Genomic DNA, 20,723 nt, shown 5'->3' with positions numbered 1-20,723 from the left:
ATGGATTATATACCAGCAAGTAGGACTAGTCCATTATCTCAATGTGGTTAGAATGGACAAGTTGGGTCGAAGGGGCTTTTCCATACTGTATGATGATTAATCCTGGCACAATGATTCTGAAAATTCCATTTAAAAATCACCATAATAATAAAAATCACCCTATGAACATATTTAGCAAAAATTTCAGACGTATGCCTTTTTATAACAAAAACTGATATTGGCAATTTTAACCCATTCCCTGCAAGTGGAATCGTCCATCATATTGCTTCATTTTTTTTTGCCATCCAAAGTTCAGTAATTATGGCCAGCTTGATTTAGGAGAGATGTACAGAAGGAATAGCAGCAGTGGTAGCACCCTGTCCAAGCAACAGGGTTGGGCCTATTAGAAAAGAGCAGAGGATGGAATATTTACAAGCAACTTTAATCAACACATACATACACACAGATACACACTCCATCTGATACCAAATTACATACAGAATCTCATTTTAAAAAGAGTTGAATTGTATTCCCCCTTTAAGAGAAACCTAGGACAACCTACACCTTTAATTTTCTGTGGATTAAGAGCCACTAAAAAATTTCCAAAATTTCCCTCTCGTTATGTCATAAGGAAGCAATAGATTTTTTTAAAAAATAACTGACTGGATTCTGAAGAATCTGCAAACTAACTCAGTGATATAAGTAATTTATCTGCTTCTGTGGTGTGATTGCCATATATCAACAGACAAAAGTTCACTCGAGGAAGAAGTTTACATATAGGAAGAGGCTATTGGATCATCAGTTTGGATTTCAGCATGTTTCCAATTATCCGAAATGCTCGGAACCGGATGTGTATCAGTTAACTACATTTTCCGGACCATCTGATCTGAAGCCCAGTTTAAGAAGCAGAATACTTGTATCAGCCATTGCCGATCCCAACACCTCCCCACCACCACCTGCCTGGCGCCAGAGGTCCCTGCTCGGATCCCTGACAGCTCCCCATTGCTGTCGCAGAAACTGTCCAGGCACCCAAAGTCCCCGCTCAGATCCCTGACACCTCCCCACCGATGACACAGAACTTGCCCAGGCGCCCAAGTCCACGACAGCTTCTCAATGTCATCGCAGAACCTGCCCAGGAAACTCCAGTCCTGGCCCTGGCCGCTGAAACTCCTGACACCCCAGCTGCAAACTCTAACCTGGACCATGACCACCTATTCATCAGAGCTCCCGACACTTCAACCACCGACTCCAGCATTGAACCAGTCCCCCTACCTGCAGGAGATTGTGACGCTGATGCTGCAGACTCTCACCTGAGCCCCAACCGCCCTCAGGCCGGAGCTTCCTGGGAGCCTAAGATCCCACTCTGATCCCAGCAGCATAATACTTGTACAGTATCAGCGGTTAAAACAACATCTGTTATGCTGCAGACCAGCAACCATGGAAATTCATCAAGGCAGTGTTATTGTTTATCTTTAAAAAATATATATTTATTAATAACTATTAATGATGTAACAATTAGTCAAATCAAACATGCGTGTGCGTGTTTGCATTTGCATGAGTTGGCATGCACTTACATTTGCGTGAGCGTATTTGCATGTTTGCATTTGCGTGTGCATGTTTGCATTTGCGTGTGTTTGTGTGCGTGTGCATTTATGCTCATGTGCTTGCGCGTGTGTTTGGGCGTGCTTGTGTGCTTCAGCACAATTGTAGAAAGTCATTCCAAATTTCAGTCTTAGAAATCCATTGTCGAAACGCAGACTTTTAAACTGATGCATAGAAGTAATCACAAAGGAGACGGGCGAGACTGACTGACCAGAGTGCCAAAAACTCACAAATCTTCTTTGAGTTTCTTCCAGAGAAATATCTTTTCATGCGAATGGTTGTCACAACTCCCTTTTCCTTGCGTAAGGGAAACAAAATGCTTGATTTCCACAATGCTTCCAAAACCCAGGTACGGTCAATCAAAGTGACTTTTCCTTTAGTCACGGAGGGGTTCAATAATTCCCCTGCTAGGGAGAATCAGCCAAATTGTCTAAGATCCTGCTCCGTGTTCGATGAGATGGCTGCTGGTCAATGTTTGTTCCTTCAGTGTTCCACACACAGTACTCTCTCAGCACTTGTGCCCCTGGAAAAAGCACTGTGTCCTTTATCCTCTCCAAAGCAGCAAATTTGGGTACAGTCTATACTAGCTGATGCCACCCAATCTCGTCAAAGTTGGGAATGGTTGCAGCCTGTACCAATCCTTTAAGTGATACTAAATGAAACAGGAGCTTGTAATGCAGCAAAGCACAAGGGAATGTGAAACATATAAATAGTGTGGATGGGAGCAAGTTGGAGTCAACTTGCAAGAGATGATGGATCAGATTAACACTAGTGGAAATGTGAATAAATTCTTTTGGGAGATTGGAATGGTGACTTTTGCTCAGATTCAAACTTAAAGAAAAATACATGCAGATTCAAATCACGGTTAAAGCTGTACAAGAGAGTCAGTGTACAGTATTTAATATTTCACATCATAACTTTTATAAAATGTTGAAACGTCTATGTTAAGCATTCATTGTTCATGTAGCTGTCAACCCTTTATTCCCCCCCCCTTACAGAATACTTTAGGCATTCCTTTACTTACTCTGGATCACTTATAACAAATAGGATCATGTGGGTGGATGGGGGGTGGGGGTGGTGAAGAGAAGTGATCAAACCCCTGAATCCCTTCTCAGACTACCAATGGGATTTTTTTTTTGTTTTGGTGAAAATTTTACCTTTGGGAAGTTTTGTTGTTAAATTGACCATCTTGTTTTACACATTACTTGTGTTTGCTATGGAACATCTTTAATAATTATGGATCACTTATTAAGAAATACTACATTATTGGGGTTAAAAATCTTTAAATAAGAGCAAAAGTTCCGATCACACTGTTCTTTTACACCACCCAAATGGGCTCAGCAAAACATAGAATAAGATAAGGGAGAATCCCCTATGCTCATATTTTTAAAATTACATATCATCTTATTTCTCTGTCCACTTTCTATAGGATAAACACATGTTCATCACCATATACCTTTCAAATACAGCTTTTAGGTGAAGTATCAACTTAAGCAGCAAATTTGATACACATGGTTGATATATTAGCTTTAAAACACTCACAACATCAATGCAAGCACAAGGAACAGTGGCATTCATTTTGTTCAGAATTTCACAGCGCACTGACTTCAAAAACTATTTCTACATTCCCCGCAGCTGCGATACGGAACAGACAGTTAGTGATTTAGGGTAGAAGAGTCGTCATCATGATATGATCCTCTGCTTTTTGTTTTAAAATTAACCATTATTCATACTTTGACTTCCATCCTCTCATCACCCACCTTTTCAAATTTTTGCATTTGGACCCTGCTCAACATTAAAAGCTTAAATTTGACCATATTTAGTATGTTCTTTTCACAGGTACCAGCATTTCCGATGAATTTTTCCAGCATTTTTGATCTGGCTTTCTGAATCTCATATTGATTTTAAATGAAGAAATATATTAACAAATTTGTAAAAAAGAAACATTACCTCAGGGTCCAAGTTTCTGAAAACATACATTCTGGTCTTCTCCATCATGGCAAATAAATCTGGGTTATCATTTGCCCACTTCATATCCCAAACATCCTTCCGCTCAAATTTCAGCTCTTCACCCACTACGTGTTGTCCTGAACTGTCCATTATTCTTGCTTCAAGGTCAAAAAATGTCAGAATACCAGAAATATCAATAATGGCAAGGCGGCTGGACAGATAAAAATAATATTATTGGTAGTACTTCATATTCAATTAATTTTATCTACATCAACCACCTTTTTTGTAATATTTTAAATTATTCAAATAATCCATTATATATAATCAAGATTGTTGGATGCAGCTTGACTTAAATGCTCAGATAGTCATTCTAACTTCTTTAGTAAACCAAACCATCCTGAGATATAAAGTTAAAATGAAGAAATTATTCTGGATTTTTATTTTGAAAGGCAGATTGATTATTCCAGATTTTTTTATTGTCATGCAATATTACATGAAATTGTCACCTGCCTGCCACAAGAAGACAAAGAGTTGCGATTAGTGTCACTCGACACCCCCAATAGAGAAAGGAAGCAAGTGTCCCTTCAGATTTACTGAGTGTCCATGGTTTCACCTCCAGCATGTCCACAGCCTCTGCAGCTGCAATGACTCCTGCTTGATCAATCGGCATCTGAAGCTCCAGATCTAAACCTCCGTCACCTAGAGGTATGTTTTTCCAAAAAGAGAATGGTGGGTGCATGGAATGTACTGCCCGGCAATTGTGGTGGAGGCAGGTACAATTAGATCTTTTAAGAGACTATCAGATAGGTACATGGAACTGAGAAAAATGAAAGATTATGCAGCAGTTGTTAGAGTAAGCTATTAGGTCAGCACAACACTATTGGTCAAAGGGCCTGTCCTGTGGTGTGGATTCCAAAGTTTTATGTTCTAAGACAATGATGAGGCCAAATTTGGAGTATTGTGTACAGGAAATGTTTAGCGAGATTGAAAGAATGCAGAGAAAATTTACAAGGATGATGCTAGGATTTGAGGAGCTGAATTATAGGGAAAGGTTGAATAGGTTAGGAATTTATTGCCTGGAGCGTCAGAGAAAAAGAGGAGAATTGTTTGAGATAATAAAAAATTATAACACAAATGCAAGCACATTATTATGCATTTAACAATGAGTTCACACATTCAATTTCATATGGAAACAAAACATCTACCCAAAACAAATACAAACAAAATTCAAGATCACCTCCACAAAACATGAACGGCAATTAACAACTAGGAATACAAAATTTTGACACTGTGATTTGTTACATCTTTGATTTCTATCATATCAGGACTTCCGATCTGCAGACAACATACATTTTCTGGATGCTAGTGGACATCAAAGGAGTCTATTTATGGAAAAAGACACTTGCGTAAAGACAGAACTTCACCCTTCATTACTGTGCAAGAAACTCACCTGGAATTACAGTTCAATGACAACTGATAACTTCTGTAGTTCAACTGATACTTCTGAAGCAGGCTAACATTTGGTAAACTGTATTTTTGAATTTTTCCTGATTCACGGCCCTGGAAAATATAAATCACCATAACTCAATTCTATGTGCCTCTTTAAAACTATTTCCTCTTCAATAATATTCTCTGCAGCAGGTTTTTTTCTCCTCCAATTCTAGTTCCTAAATAACACCATGCATCCATCCAGTCTTAGAATCATAATGGAGAATAGCAGATTTTATGCTTTGAATAATCAAAGAAGGGGCACTTTAGGGGAATAGCAAACTTTGGCAATATATCTTTCTTATTGTTCAAATATGAGGGACCATTAACACTTTATCAAGAGAAGAAGGCAGCTATAATTACAAATAAACCACATGATATAGGAAAGATATAAACAAAATAGAGAGAGTGCAGAGAAGGTTCACGAGAATGTTGACAAGATTTCAAGGTTTGAGTTACAGGAAAAGGTTGTGCAGACTAGGGCTTTTTTCTCTGGAGCGTAGAAGATTGAGGGGGGACTTGATAGAGGTGTTTAACATTTTAAAAGGAACAAACAGAGTAAATGTGGATAGGCTTTTTCCATTAAGAGTGGGGGAGATTCAAACTAGATAGAGGGCATGGTTTAAGATTGAAAGGGGAAAATTATAAGGGGAAGATGAGGGGAAATTTCTTTGGTAGGGATGTGGAATGATCTTCCGGCAGACGTGGTTGAGGCGGGATCATTGGTTACATTTAAGGAAAGACTGGATAGTTACATGGAGAGGAGAGGACTGGAGGGGTATGTACCGGGTGCTGGTCAGTGGAACTAGGAGGGTGGGGATTTGTTACGGCATGGACTAGTAGGGCCAAACTGGCCTGTTCTGTGCTGTAAGTGCTTATCTTTGGCTTGGCTTCGCGGACGAAGATTTATGGAGGAGGTAAAAGTCCACGTCAGCTGCAGGCTCGTTTGTGGCTGACAAGTCCGATGCGGGACAGGCAGACACGGTTGCAGCGGCTGCAGGGGAAAATTGGTTGGTTGGGGTTGGGTGTTGGGTTTTTCCTCCTTTGCCTTTTGTCAGGGAGGTGGGCTCTGCGGTCTTCTTCAAAGGAGGTTGCTGCCCGCCGAACTGTGAGGCGCCAAGATGCACGGTTTGAGGCGATATCAGCCCACTGGCGGTGGTCAATGTGGCAGGCACCAAGAGATTTCTTTAGGCAGTCCTTGTACCTTTTCTTTGGTGCACCTCTGTCAAGGTGGCCAGTGGAGAGCTCGCCATATAACACGATCTTGGGAAGGCGATGGTCCTCCATTCTGGAGACGTGACCCACCCAGCGCAGCTGGATCCTCAGCAGCGTGGTTATATGGCTATATGATCCCCACCATCCTATTCTGATATTTTGATGTACAAGTATATTTCCACTGCTAGGCTTTTACAAGTTCAGAGACCGACTCCATGATCACTTTGAAATAATCCTAATAATTATTTCAATTTGAAATAAATTTTTAGACAGGAACAAAACACAGGTATCCGTAACTCAATCATAACTGAATCAGACTGAAGACACAGGAGGTAGGGAAGGTCCTTATGAATAATTTTCTTCACTGTTCAGCAGGAAGAAGCAACTTAAATGAGAGGTCAACCCAGAGCAGGCACTATAGAGAATGGGAGGGAAAAGGAATCAAAAGAATAGAAAATTGTTTTTTGGGAAATAATTTATTAACATTTGAACAGTTGAAGAACGAATAGCTCACAGTACAATGTTTGCATACCATCAACTGAAAGCTTATTTAAAGGATAAATTGGGAAACAGATTGAGATTACCAGAAGGAAGCAGGTTTGAATATGTGATTAAAGACACAATGATAATTAAAATATTTATAATGAACATTTACATTAAGCTGCAAGATAAGGAAGATGATGAAATAAGCTATAAACCTAAACAAAAGTGGGAAAAGGATTTAAACAAAGAAAAAAAATGAATCATGGGAAAAGTTATGTTCTGGAACTATGAAGAATACAATAAACACAAGGTTACGCATGATACAGTATAATTGGTTACACAGGTTATATATCATGCCTCAAAAGTTAAAAGAATGGGATCCAACATTATCAGATAGATGTTTTCGCTGTAAGAAGGAAATGGGAACAACAGTACATGCAATTTGGGCATGTATGAAAGTGAAAATGTTTTGGGAAGATCTAAATCAGGTATTAAATAAAATCACAAAAAATAACATGCCAAAAAATCCAGAGATCTTTCTTTTAAGTAACATATGAAGTAAAGAATTAGGCCTCAAATTAGATAAAGCACAAAAAAGATTCATTATGATAGCCTTAGCAGTAGCAAAAGTAGCTGTTCCTGGACCTGGTGGTACGAGTCTTGTGGCACCTATATCTCTTTTCTGATGGCAGCAGCAAGAACAGAGCTTGTGCTGGGTGGTGAGGTATTTGATGATTGCTGCTGCCCTCCAATGGCAGCGTTGCCTGTACTCATTAGTGGGGAGGGTTTTGCCTGTGATGTCCTGGGCTGTGTCCACTACCTTTTGGAGGGCTTTGTGTTCAGGGGTATTGGTGGCTCCATACTAGACCATGATGCAGCCAGTCAGCACACTTCCTACCACACCTCTGTAGAAATTTGCCAGTTTTCTGATGTCATACCAAACCTCCACAAACTCCTGAGGTATTAGGCATGCTGACGTGCTTTCTTCATGATACCATTGGTGTGCTGGGTCCAGGAAAGATCCCAGATAGTGACTCCCAAAAATTTAAATTTGCTCATCCTCCCCACCTCTGATCCCTCAATGATCACTAGATTGTATACCTCTGGCTTTCCTTTCCTGAAGACAACAATCAGCTCCTTAGTTTTGGTGACATTGCGTGCAAGGCTGTTGGTGCACCATTCAGCCAAGTTTTCAATCTCCATCCTGTATGCTGATTTATCCCCTTCCTTTATACAACCCACTACTGTGGTATTATCAGCAATTTGTAGATGGTGTTGTTGTCATACAGAGCAACATAGTCGTAGGTGTACAATGAATAGAGGAGGGGGCTAAGAACACAGCCCTATGGTGCTCTGCTACTGATAAAGATTGTGGAGGATAAGTTCTTACCAATCTTCACTGATTGTGGTCTGGAGGTGAGGAAATTCATGATCCAATTACACAGTGGGGTGTTGTGTCCCAGGTCTTGGAGTTTGCTGATCAGTTTTGAAGGGATGATGGTGCTAAATACCGAACTGTAATCGATAAAGAGCATCCTGATGAATGCATCTTTGCTGTTCAGGTTTTCCAAGGCTTTGTGTAGAGCTGGTGAGATACCTGTTATTACGATAGGCAAACTGGAATGTATCCATGTCATCACTCAGACAGGAGCTGATGTGCTTCATCACCCGCCTTTCAAAACATTTCATCACTGTTGATGTAAGTGCTACTGGTCAATAGTCATTAAGGCACGTTATTACACTTCTCAAGCACCGGTATGATTGATGCCTGTTTGAAATAGGTGGATACCACAACCTGCTGGAGTGAGAGATTGAAGATATCCATGAATACTTTGGTAAGTTGGTCAGCACAGATTTTTAATATTTGGTAGGTACTCTATCTGGGCTGATGCTTTCCTCGGATTCACCCTCCTGAAGGCAGCATGCACATCATCCTCAGATGCAGACAGGCTGGGATCATTGGGGGCGTGTGAGAGTGGATGGGAGGTTATTCACTGTTACTGTCAACAAATTGGGCATAGAAGGTATCGAGTTCCTCTGGGAGAGAAGCTTTTCCATCTACTACTTTACCAGATTTGGTTTTGTAACAGGTTATGGCAATTAGGCCCTGCCACTGCTGTCAGGTGTCCCTTGTTGTTTCCATTTTCATCCAGAATCTCCACTTCATCTGGGAGATAGCTTTCTACAGGTCATACCTGCTTCTGCTGCACTGATCTGGATCTCTGGACTTGAATGTCTGTGATCTGATTCTCAGCAGATTCTGGATTTCATCATTCATCCAGCTGTTTTGATTAAATATGTGACAGCCTCGGTGTACTCATTCAGATTCTCAGCAGAGTCCTTGAACACTGCCCAATCCACTGACTCGAGGAAGTCCTCTAAACTGTTTTTCAACCTGTGACCACCTTCTAGCTGTCTAACCTCCAGACCTCTTTTTAGGTTATATATCTACGAAGGCAGAAGGAGCACAGCCAGGACATCAGACTTGCCAAAGTGTGGTCTCGAGAAAGAAGGGTAGGTCTTCCTTATCTTGGAGTAGCAGTGATCAGGAGTGCTGGGACCTCTGGTGCAGCAGGTTACATGTGGTGGTAGTTAGGTTGAGGCCGACAGCATCAAATCCATGCTGTTGAAGATCCAACTGCGCTGGGTAGGTCACGTCTCCAGAATGGAGGACCATCGCCTCCCCAGGTTCGTGTTATATGGTGAGCTCTCCACTGGCCATCGTGTCAGAGGTGCACCAAAGAAGTGGTACAAGGACTGCCTAAAGAAATCTCTTGGTGCCTGCCACATTGACCACCGCCAGTGGGCTGATATCGCCTCAAACCGTGCATCTTGGCGCCTCACAGTTTGGCGGGCAGCAACCTCCTTTGAAGAAGACCGCAGAGCCCAAAGACAAAGGAGGAAAAACCCAACACCCAACCCCAACCAACCAATTTTCCCCTGCAACTGCTGCAACTGTGTCTGCCTGTCCCGCATCGGACTTGTCAGCCACAAACGAGCCTGCAGCTGACGTGGACATTTACCCCTCCATAAATCTTCGTCCGCGAAGCCAAGCCAAAGAAAAGAGTTAGGCAGGGTTTTCTTCACACAGGCCTGGTTTAAGTCGCCAAATAAGATTCGTAATGTGCCAGGCTGGGCCGTCTCTTGTTTACTGACCACATCATGCAGTTCTGCAAGTGCTTGCTTGTAATCAGCATCAGGAAGGATGTAAACTCCAGTGAGAATCACTGATGGGAATTCTCAGGGTAGATAAAAAGGTCTGCATTTAATCGAGTTAATACCCTAGGTTACTATAGGATGCAAGGGAAGAAATTTCTGGGGCATTGACAATAATCTTTCTGTTCTTGTTGGTCACAGGAATGGTACCAGAAAATTGGATGATGGAAAATGATGTTCTGTTGTTCAAGTAAAGTAATAGGGAGAATCCTTGGCATTATAGAGCAGTGAATCTTATATCAATGGTGGGAAAAGTATTGGAAATTATTCTTTGGGACAGGATTTATAAGCATTTGAAGAAACATAATTTTATTAGCGATATCCAACATGGCTTTGATAAGGACAGTCCATGCCTCATGAGCAACATTGAGTTTTTCAAGGAGATGACAAGAGAAATTAATTAAGGTTGAACAGTGCATGGATTTTAGTAAGATGTTTAACAAGATTCCCCATGGTAAACCCATCCAGAAAGTCATGAGGCATGGGACCATTGGAAACTTGACTGCATGGATTCTCAATTGCCTTGCCCATGGAAGACAGAGGGTGGTAGTAGATGGAGCATATTCTGCCTGGAGTTCAGTACTAGTGGTGTTCCATGGGGATCTTTTCTGGGACCCTTTCTCTTTGATATCCAAGTAATTTATAAAAAAGTATCACAAATTGGAGGGGTGGGTAAATAAGTTTGCAGATGACATAAAGGTTGGAGCTGTTGTGGATGGTACTGCACATTAGAATGGGATATTGACAGGATGTAGGTTGGACAGAGAAGCAGCAGGTGAAGTTCAGTCCAGAAAAATGTGAAGTTATTAGCTTTGAAAGAAGAAGACAGAATGCAAAGTCAACGTCAAGATTCTTAGCTGTGTGGAGGAGCAACAGGATCCTGGGATCCAAGTCCATAGATCCCACAAAGAAGTGGTGTACTGATCTACATTAGTTGGAGTTCAAGAGCAACAAGGTCAAAATTATGATTAGACTATATGTAAAATTATTGTATTCAGTTCATTAAAGAAAGGATGTGGAAGCTTCAGAAAGGGTGCACAGGAGATATAGCAAGATGCTACATGAATTAGTATAACATCTTAAATGAAAATGTTGAGTGAGATAGGGCTTTTCACTTCAGAGGCAACAATAGAGGCAATCTATGTGAAGCACAGTCAGAGTGGAGAGCTGACATTTTTTTTCCCCACCAGAGCAGTAATGGCCGATACCAGAGGACATCCATTTAAGGGAAGTGGAGGAAAGTTTAGGGGAGACATCAGAGGTAGTCAGTATGTGTATTTTTTAAAAAAAAATATATATATTATTAAACACGCAGAGTGGTGGGTGCCTGGAACGCACTGTTAAGGGCAGTGGTAGAGTCTGATACAATACATATATATTTAAAAAAACCTTAGATAGCCACATGGATGGAAGAAAAATAGAGGATTATGGACTGTGAGGGAAGGAAGATTTGGATTAATCATTGAGTAGGTTTATATAAGTTGGCACAACATAATAGGCCAAAAGGCCCAAACTGAGCTCGACTGTCCTACACTCTGTGATGCTTAAGAATAATTCCACAGCTGTTAAGTTATTCCGATGAATTTAAGTTGATGAATTGCTTACAAATTTCCAGTAAAGTAATATTATGCTATTAGCAATTTATTTTGGTCAACTTGCTTCACACTGAGATTACTAACATCAAATTCAAAGTTTGTGAGCAGTTCTTTATCAGATGATACCTGTCACCCCCCCATGGGAAAATTGGCATCTATACCAAATTCTACAGCAAAAGCTCATTTCCATTTAGAGATGGGAAGTCCTGCACAATTCAGAAATGCTGGGAGCTCTATTTCACAAAGGCATTTTTATTCGGAGAATTCTGAATGCTTTACAGTTCCAAAAATGACATTTTAAAACGATGCTCTCTCTTTTCTGTATTTACAACAGATGACAAAACACGACAGAAATTTCACATCGACTCCTACAGAATATATGAATGATCTTACAAGCAGTAATATGAAGAGGTTAAAGGTCCAAAATGATAATGGGAAATCATCCACTAGGGATAAACAGATCGCTAGGTTCTTTGATAGGTTTTGTAAATGGGGTTTGGATGTGTGGTATTTGCTTCCGTTTATGGGAATTTTGCAGATAATTAACATCTATTTTATCAAAATTAGATATTTTATGGTAGGGACTGCAGAGTAGATCAACCAAAGATGCTAGAAAAATTCTTCATCTGCTTATTATTATTATCATCAGGGGCCACTTTGAAATATCTCCGTGAAATACCAATAAAATTCAACTAGACCTCTTGGCATGCTAGTTCAGTGCTAGCAAAACACTGATTTATATGAACAAATAGAAGAATCTGCTGACCTATATTCAGGATATTAAGACAGTTTGCATGTGATGCAATTTGAGTAGAACAAGGAGCCAAAGAACAAGTGTTGTGATAATTGAAAAACATCCTGCGAGCAGCATAGGATACTATAATTTACAAAATATTCTTTATTCTCTGTGTGGCCAGTGAGCATTTTTGCCACCGATGCAAGTTCCCTCCAAGCATACCCCTAACCAGAAATATAGGATCATTTTCTAAATGGCCCTTTGATATGCTGATTAACTATTAATCACCCATCCCATCTTAAAAAAGGCACTGTTATAAAATTTGTATAGCTTAACCAGTAAAACTTATGAAAAATTATTAATGAAAAGAATAGAAATGAGACCCTAACAACATGTAGCAATATATTAATCAAACAGATATTTCTAAGCTATATAAACAAATGTAATCACCAGGATCAATGTCTTATCAGATGCAGTGATGCAGCAGATCGGATCCTTTGTTGCCTGAGGGAAAAACAATACAAAAGTAAAGCTTTTATGGCATCTTCCCAATGAAAAAAAAGCACAAAAATGAATGTATATTGTGTCAATATTGGGTCTTCCACATTTCCATGTTATATGGTTATTTAATATTCAGATGGGTAATAAAAGTGACCACTGCGTAATTAGGAGTGGAGAGAAATTGCATTCCTGAAAAATGGTCAGTTTTGCGATTTCTTTAATGCAAAGCCACTCTTATTTGCATATGCACCAAGAAACGAGAGTTGAAAAAAAAGAACTTTATTTTTTAAATATTTACTTCCCGCCCCTCCCCCCCAACAAATTCCATGAGAGTAAATTTCAGTTCACATCTCAATTTTGGCTATTGATTTGTGAATTCTGTAAAAGAACATTTCCAATATCCATACAGCTGGTGGGGTGGGGAAGTTGCCTGTAATGCTTAAACTTCAAAATCAAGTCACTCTGTAACTCAGCAATGTCTCAAATTAGATATCATAATCCACTGGAGAAACACAAAAGATACAGATGTTGCAATCTGGAGCAGGCAAATAATTGCTGGAGGAACAGCAGGTCAAACAGATCCATGGGTAGTTTTTTTTTTGGGGGGGGTGCATTTAAAAGGTTGCATAAATAAATCTACTGCATTTGGTGTACCCATATCCCCATTTGATTTCACTATTTTTATTGCTTCTTTACCTACTCTTGCTTTCTATTGTCTCCTAATTTTTTTTCTCACTTCCACTCCACTTCCTGGTAGTCCCTTTCTCTACGTATCTCTCCACCTCTCACAGCTTCTGTCCTAATAGCTCTTGGTGTCCTTCCCCAGCTTCTAACCCCTTTGCATACGTAAAATACCTCCTTCCCTCTAGTATTGATCTGCCTACATTTCGCTCATACCTTGATGATGGGCTCAAGCCTGAAACATTGGTTATGTAGTACACTGTCTGACATGGTGAGCTTCTCCAACATTGTGTTTTTACTTCAATCACAGTGTCTGCAGATTTTGTGTTTTATAGCTTGTTAAATGTTAACAGCCCTACTCTACTTTGAAATTCAATTTATTCAAATCAATGGAACTGAATATAAGTATGATAGCTTATTGTCAGATACACAAGCACAAGGTACAGATGAACTAAAATACTTAATTGCTGCATCCAAACAAATGTGCAAGATACACTGCAACAATAGTATAAACTAAATTAAAATAAGGTGCCAAGGCCCTGAAGAGATAATATATCCAAAATGATAAATAAATAAATAATCACATTTGCAGTAGGTGGAAAAAGAAATGCAGACAGATCTTTGGTGGTCCTGCAGTAGTTGATGGTTGGGATAGTTTGGAGAGGTTCAAAAGCCTGATAGCTATTTCAATCTAGAAATGCTGCACTTCAGGCATCTTGTGCCTTCTGCCTGAAGGCAACAGCAAGAAGAGATCATGCCTTAAGTGATGAGGGTCCTTTGGTCCACAGCAATTGGAGGGAAAAATCATGTTTGCTGGGTATCCAGTCTGACAATACAAAGAAAGAGATGAGGGATTTTCTTTGAATGGGAAATCAATGATGCAAGACAGCAGTGATAGAAATGAAGAAAATAGAAATAAAGCAAGGTCACGGTGGTGGGTCTGGGTAGCCTGAGAGGTCACTGATCACAGCAGCAACAAATGGCTACAACCAGTCGGGGGTAAAAAAGGACTTCCCCAAAAACAGGAGGAAAGCTTTCACGATCTAACAAAGGTGTGTGATTAAAAGCAATAACTTACATGACCTTGAGGCTCTTGCCTCTACATCATTTGATCTAAATTTAAAATCAATCTCCGCATAGAGTTGAATAAATTTGACAAACAAGATGGCCTACTTTTGTAAGTTGAGACAACATCATGCCTTACAATAAATCAGAAAAAAAAATTCCTAAGTGTTTGTAAACATGGATTAAGGACACATTTCACTATTTTTTTTCTGTTTAATTTATTTCCCCCATCCCACAGGCTGAGTTTCTCCTATCTGTTCTAGAGGGGTTAATATTAAGGCATTCAATACAGCTCAACATTATCGTGTGGAATGTGTCAATCCCTTTGTTACATTTTTCTTGAATTGCCTTTCCCTTTCTACTTCATCTAGACCAAAAATAATAACCCAAAAAAGATGCACGACTGCTACATCAAATTTAAAAGGAACACTTACCGAAAAGACCCTACTGAAATCTAGATTTCCATCTCCTGTTATTGATGTCTCATCATCAATGTGATAAATTCTATCAGCAGAAGGGACAAATAATTTTCTGTTAGAAAATAATTAAGTTGCAAAATTCAAAACTGACATATGAATGAGTTTTGGAGAAATACTATTTCAAAGATGCTAGTATCAAAGCAATTTATAACCAAAGACTTTTTTTCCATCTTAAAAGATGATTACATAAGATTAAATATCTGCCATAATAAATTACTGTCAAACAACAGTCGACTTTGTCCTGCCCAAAACAATCACTCTCAAAGCATTTTATTACACATTATCTGAAAAAGGCTTGATCTCCAAATACAAAAATGAACATTTTCACAGAATATTTCACAGGAAGAGAGGAGAGAAAAAAAAGATAAAACTGAAAATCACAGGAATAATGGCCTGAACCAAAGTTCCCAAAAATGGGGAATCTGGAGTCAGAGTTAAATTTAAAAAAATATCTGGAATAACACGAGAATGTACCTTGAATATGCACTTTGAACAAAGAAGGTGTGAGCGGCCTGTACACTTGTGGGAAATAACCTGATCATTTAAATACAATAAAAGGATGCTTAAAATTAAGGCATTTTAGCATTTATTTTATTTTTGAGCATGGGTAGCATGTTCATGGCAGAATGAATGAAAATAACAGAGCTGTAGGGAAATAGGATCTAGTATACTTAACCATTCCCAACCTGAACACCAAGTACCTTCTGTTCCTGCTCCACAACTATTACTTACACCCCATCATACAAACAGAGCAACCCATAACCACTTATTCAGTTCACTATCTCTCAAATATTGTCTAATCTTTGTCCTACAATGAGACATAACTCCTTTATATCTCAACAATCCCTCAATGTACCCATTCATTTTCCAGTGATTTAATGTTGTGAATCCAGCATCCTGCCCAACAGGTCTCCACCTGCCAACTTGGCACCCAAAGGTATGAATCACATTTAAAAGGAATTTGTGGTTCAATTCCATAGTCCATTCAGGAATCCCAATCTCAGAGCACAAACATACCCAATCTTGTCTTTATATCCCACCTCCCCCACTCCCTGTCACCAAAGGCACATTTTTCAGTGGGATTATTGCTCAATACTCTAGAAAAGAGAACTTGACTGTTGCCATTATTCTTAGTCACATTTACATTGTATTGAAACTATCCTTGGAAAGTCAAAACTTGTGAAACCTCAAGCAACTGGTCACACTAACCTTTCTCGACCCTCCTTCCTTGTTGGTGCCACCTGATTGATTTCCATTGCTGTGAGCTTTTTGGCGACACGATATTGCCAGGTATAGAATACTTCTTTGGAGGCCACAATTACATGTGTTTTTGTCATGGTTACAAACAAGGGATCTGTAACAAGAGTTACACAGGTTTAATACTTTTTAAAAAAAATCAAATAATAAACAAGAAACAATAATATACATAAAATCATATATAGTAATGGCATTTGCAGCTCACTTTTGTAATGTATGTTTAATCCCAAATAGAGAAAAAACTTTCAATAAAATTAATCAAGCTCCCGTCTCCCTATAAATCCTTAATTTCTCCTTGGAGAAAATGTTTGGAAAAAATTGTACTCAGCTGATTGTGCAATTAATTTCGATTTAGAGTTGAGTGCTGAAAATATGTCTGTGAAAAACCTAACATTTGCACAGTTAAAAGATTTACACGTTAAGAAGCTAAACTTGAAGTTAGCCTGGCAACTACAGGAAGGTGTGTATTTAAAACAAAAATATACCTAATATACCACGAGACCTTTCATGGAAGCAACTTTTATTTGAAATAGTATACAAAAAATTCACCTACAATCTGGTTCCATGTAAAAATTAATAATCTTTAACTGAAACCATGGCCCTGACACTTTCAAATTTAAAATAGTTTTCAGAGCAGAAAAGAAAGACTATGAGTCAACAAAAATCTAGAAATAGGGGTAGATCATTGAGCGTTCAATTCTTTGATGAAAACCATTTAACCATTTACAGCACAGAAACAGGTCAGTTTGGCCCTTCTAGTCCACACCAAACAATTTCTCCCACTTAGTCCCATTGGCCTGCATTCCGCCCATAACCCTCCATATCTCTCCCGTCCATAAACCTATCCAACTTTTCCTTAAATATTAACATCCATTTCGCTTCTACCACCTCTGCTGGAAGTTCATTCCACACCCCCACCACCCTCTGCATGAAGAAATTCCCCCTCATGTTTTCCATAAACTTTTCCCCTTTTACTCTCAATCCATGCCCTCTTGTTTGAATCTCCCCCACTCTCAGTGGAAAAAAGTCTATCCACATTGACTCTATCTGTCCCCCTTATAATTCTGAATACCTCTAGCAAATCACCCCTCAATCGTCTATGCTCCAGGGAATAAAGTCCCAGCCTTCTCAACCTTTCCCTGTAACTCATTCCCTGAAACCCCGGCAACATTCTCATAAATCTCCTCTGCTCTCCCTCTATTCAGTTTATATCCTTCCAGTAATTTGGCGACCAAAACTGCATACAGTATTTCAAATTTGGCCTCACCAATGCCTTATACAACTTCAACATAACATCCCAACTCTTGTATTTAATACTCTGATTTATGAAAGCTAACATACCAAATGCCTCCTTCACCACTCTATCTACATGCGATTCAACTTTCAGGAAATTATGTACCATAATTTTGTTCCACTGCACTCCTCAAATGTCTAAGATTTAACATGTATGACTATTTTGATTAGTCCTACCAAAATGTAGCATCTCACATTTATCAGTATTAAACTCCATCTGCCTTCTTCCAGCCCACTCTTCTAACTGTTCTATATCACCCTGTAAGCTTTGATAATCTTCCTCAATGTCTACAACACTGCCAACCTTTGTATCATCTGCAAATTTACAAATCCAATTTGCCACCCTATCATCTCTTTGGCTTGGCTTCGCGGACGAAGATTTATGGAGGGGGTAAAAAGTCCACGTCAGCTGCAGGCTCGTTTGTGGCTGACAAGTCCGATGCGGGACAGGCAGACACGATTGCAGCGGTTGCAAGGGAAAATTGGTTGGTTGGGGTTGGGTGTTGGGTTTTTCCTCCTTTGCCTTTTGTCAGTGAGGTGGGCTCTGCGGTCTTCTTCAAAGGAGGTTGCTGCCCGCCAAACTGTGAGGCGCCAAGATGCACGGTTTGAGGCGTTATCAGCCCACTGGCGGTGGTCAATGTGGCAGGCACCAAGAGATTTCTTTAGGCAGTCCTTGTACCTTTTCTTTGGTGCACCTCTGTCACGGTGGCCAGTGGAGAGCTCGCCATATAACACGATCTTGGGAAGGCGATGGTCCTCCATTCTGGAAACGTGACCCATCCAGCGCAGCTGGATCTTCAGCAGCGTGGACTCGATGCTGTCGACCTCTGCCATCTCGAGTACTTCGACGTTAGGGGTGTAAGCGCTCCAATGGATGTTGAGGATGGAGCGGAGACAACGCTGGTGGAAGCGTTCTAGGAGCCGTAGGTGGTGCCGGTAGAGGACCCATGATTCGGAGCCGAACAGGAGTGTGGGTATGACAACGGCTCTGTATACGCTTCTCTTTGTGAGGTTTTTCAGTTGGTTGTTTTTCCAGACTCTTTTGTGTAGTCTTCCAAAGGCGCTATTTGCCTTGGCGAGTCTGTTGTCTATCTCATTGTCGATCCTTGCATCTGATGAAATGGTGCAGCCGAGATAGGTAAACTGGTTGACCGTTTTGAGTTTTGTGTGCCCGATGGAGATGTGGGGGGGCTGGTAGTCATGGTGGGGAGCTGGCTGATGGAGGACCTCAGTTTTCTTCAGGCTGACTTCCAGGCCAAACATTTTGGCAGTTTCCGCAAAGCAGGACGTCAAGCGCTGAAGAGCTGGCTCTGTATGGGCAACTAAAGCGGCATCATCTGCAAAGAGTAGTTCACGGACAAGTTTCTCTTGTGTCTTGGTGTGAGCTTGCAGGCGCCTCAGATTGAAGAGACTGCCATCCGTGCGGTACCGGATGTAAACAGCGTCTTCATTGTTGGGGTCTTTCATGGCTTGGTTCAGCATCATGCTGAAGAAGATTGAAAAGAGGGTTGGTGCGAGAACACAGCCTTGCTTCACGCCATTGTTAATGGAGAAGGGTTCAGAGAGCTCATTGTTGTATCTGACCCGACCTTGTTGGTTTTCGTGCAGTTGGATAATCATGTTGAGGAACTTTGGGGGACATCCGATGCGCTCTAGTATTTGCCAAAGCCCTTTCCTGCTCACGGTGTCGAAGGCTTTGGTGAGGTCAACAAAGGTGATGTAGAGTCCTTTGTTTTGTTCTCTGCACTTTTCTTGGAGCTGTCTGAGGGCAAAGACCATGTCAGTGGTTCCTCTGTTTGCGCGAAAGCCGCACTGTGATTCTGGGAGAATATTCTCGGCGACACTAGGTATTATTCTATTTAGTAGAATCCTAGCGAAGATTTTGCCTGCAATGGAGAGCAACGTGATTCCCCTGTAGTTTGAGCAGTCTGATTTCTCGCCTTTGTTTTTGTACAGGGTGATGATGGTGGCATCACGAAGATCCTGAGGCAGTTTACCTTGGTCCCAACAAAGCTTGAAAAACTCATGCAGTTTGGCATGCAGAGTTTTGCCGCCAGCCTTCCAGACTTCTGGGGGGATTCTATCCATACCTGCTGCTTTGCCACTTTTCAGTTGTTCGATTGCCTTATATGTCTCATCCAGGGTGGGAACCTCATCCAGCTCTAGCCTTAGGGGCTGTTGAGGGAGCTGGAGCAGGGCGGAATCTTGGACTGAGCGGTTGGCACTGAAAAGAGATTGGAAGTGTTCTTACCATCGGTTGAGGATGGAGATCTTGTCGCTGAGGAGGACTTTGCCGTCTGAGCTGCGCAGCGGGCTTTGGACTTGGGGTGAGGGGCCGTACACAGCCTTTAGAGCCTCGTAGAAACCCCTGAAGTCGCCAATGTCCGCGCTGAGCTGGGTTCGTTTGGCGAGGCTAGTCCACCACTCATTTTGGATCTCCCGGAGTTTGCGCTGAAGATGGCTGCATGCGCGACGGAAGGCTTGTTTCTTCTCTGGACAGGACGGCTTTGTAAGGTGAGCCTGGTGGGCAGCTCGCTTCTTTGCCAGCAGCTCCTGGATTTCCTAGCTGTTTTCGTCAAACCAGTCCTTGTTTTTCCTGGAGGAGAAGCCCAGTACCTCTTCAGTGGATTGCAGTATGGTAGTCTTCAACTGATCCCAGCCGTTTAGTTCTCGACTCTCCCAGCATCTATCCTGTCTGGTCACTTAAGAATCTTATACATTTGAATAAAATCACCTATCATTCTTCGAGGTCCTAAATTGAAGTCCCAACCTATTTAAGCTTTCTTCAAGTATAATCCCTGAGTACCCCGGATCATCCTGGTGAACCTCCCTCCAATGAAATAAGTATACATTTCCTGAAATAGGGAGACCACATTGTTTATTGTATTCCAGATGCAGTCTTACTACTACCTTGTACTGTTGCAGTATGATTCCCCTATCTTTTATACTCTAATCCCCTTGATGAAGAGGACTGCATTCCATTTGCATTGCCTATTATCTGCTCTACTGCGTGCTAGCACTGTGTTTTATGCACAAGGATTTCTAGGTGCTGCAGTTATCTGTAATTTACTTCCACTTAAATACTGTTCTTTTGTTCTGTGCTCCAAAACAAACAACTTCACATTTTCTCACACTATACTCCATTTGCCAACTTTTTGCCCAATCACCTACTTATCAATATCC

The 20,723-nt window shown here is 40.7% G+C and overlaps 1 protein-coding gene across 6 annotated transcripts in view; it reads right to left on the bottom strand.

Annotated features, from left to right (window-relative positions):
• The window catches only part of wdr35 (WD repeat domain 35), a 93,849-nt gene that overhangs the window by 24,166 nt on the left and 48,960 nt on the right, over positions 1 to 20,723 (bottom strand). For all 6 annotated transcript variants that reach the window (XM_069886463.1, XM_069886461.1, XM_069886462.1 and 3 more), the window contains 5 exons: positions 16,200 to 16,344; positions 14,946 to 15,015; positions 12,715 to 12,768; positions 4,982 to 5,091; positions 3,532 to 3,742 (listed from right to left, as the gene is read on the bottom strand). In XM_069886463.1, coding sequence (XP_069742564.1) covers positions 3,532 to 3,742; positions 4,982 to 5,091; positions 12,715 to 12,768; positions 14,946 to 15,015; positions 16,200 to 16,344 — 590 coding nt within the window. The remainder of the gene's footprint in view (positions 1 to 3,531; positions 3,743 to 4,981; positions 5,092 to 12,714; positions 12,769 to 14,945; positions 15,016 to 16,199; positions 16,345 to 20,723) is intronic.

Source organism: Narcine bancroftii, chromosome 6, assembly GCF_036971445.1.
Source record: "Narcine bancroftii isolate sNarBan1 chromosome 6, sNarBan1.hap1, whole genome shotgun sequence".
NCBI classification, from domain to species: Eukaryota; Metazoa; Chordata; class Chondrichthyes; order Torpediniformes; family Narcinidae; genus Narcine; species Narcine bancroftii.
Note: the sequence above shows the minus strand (reverse complement) of the source record. Positions and strands in the feature narration are given on the sequence as shown.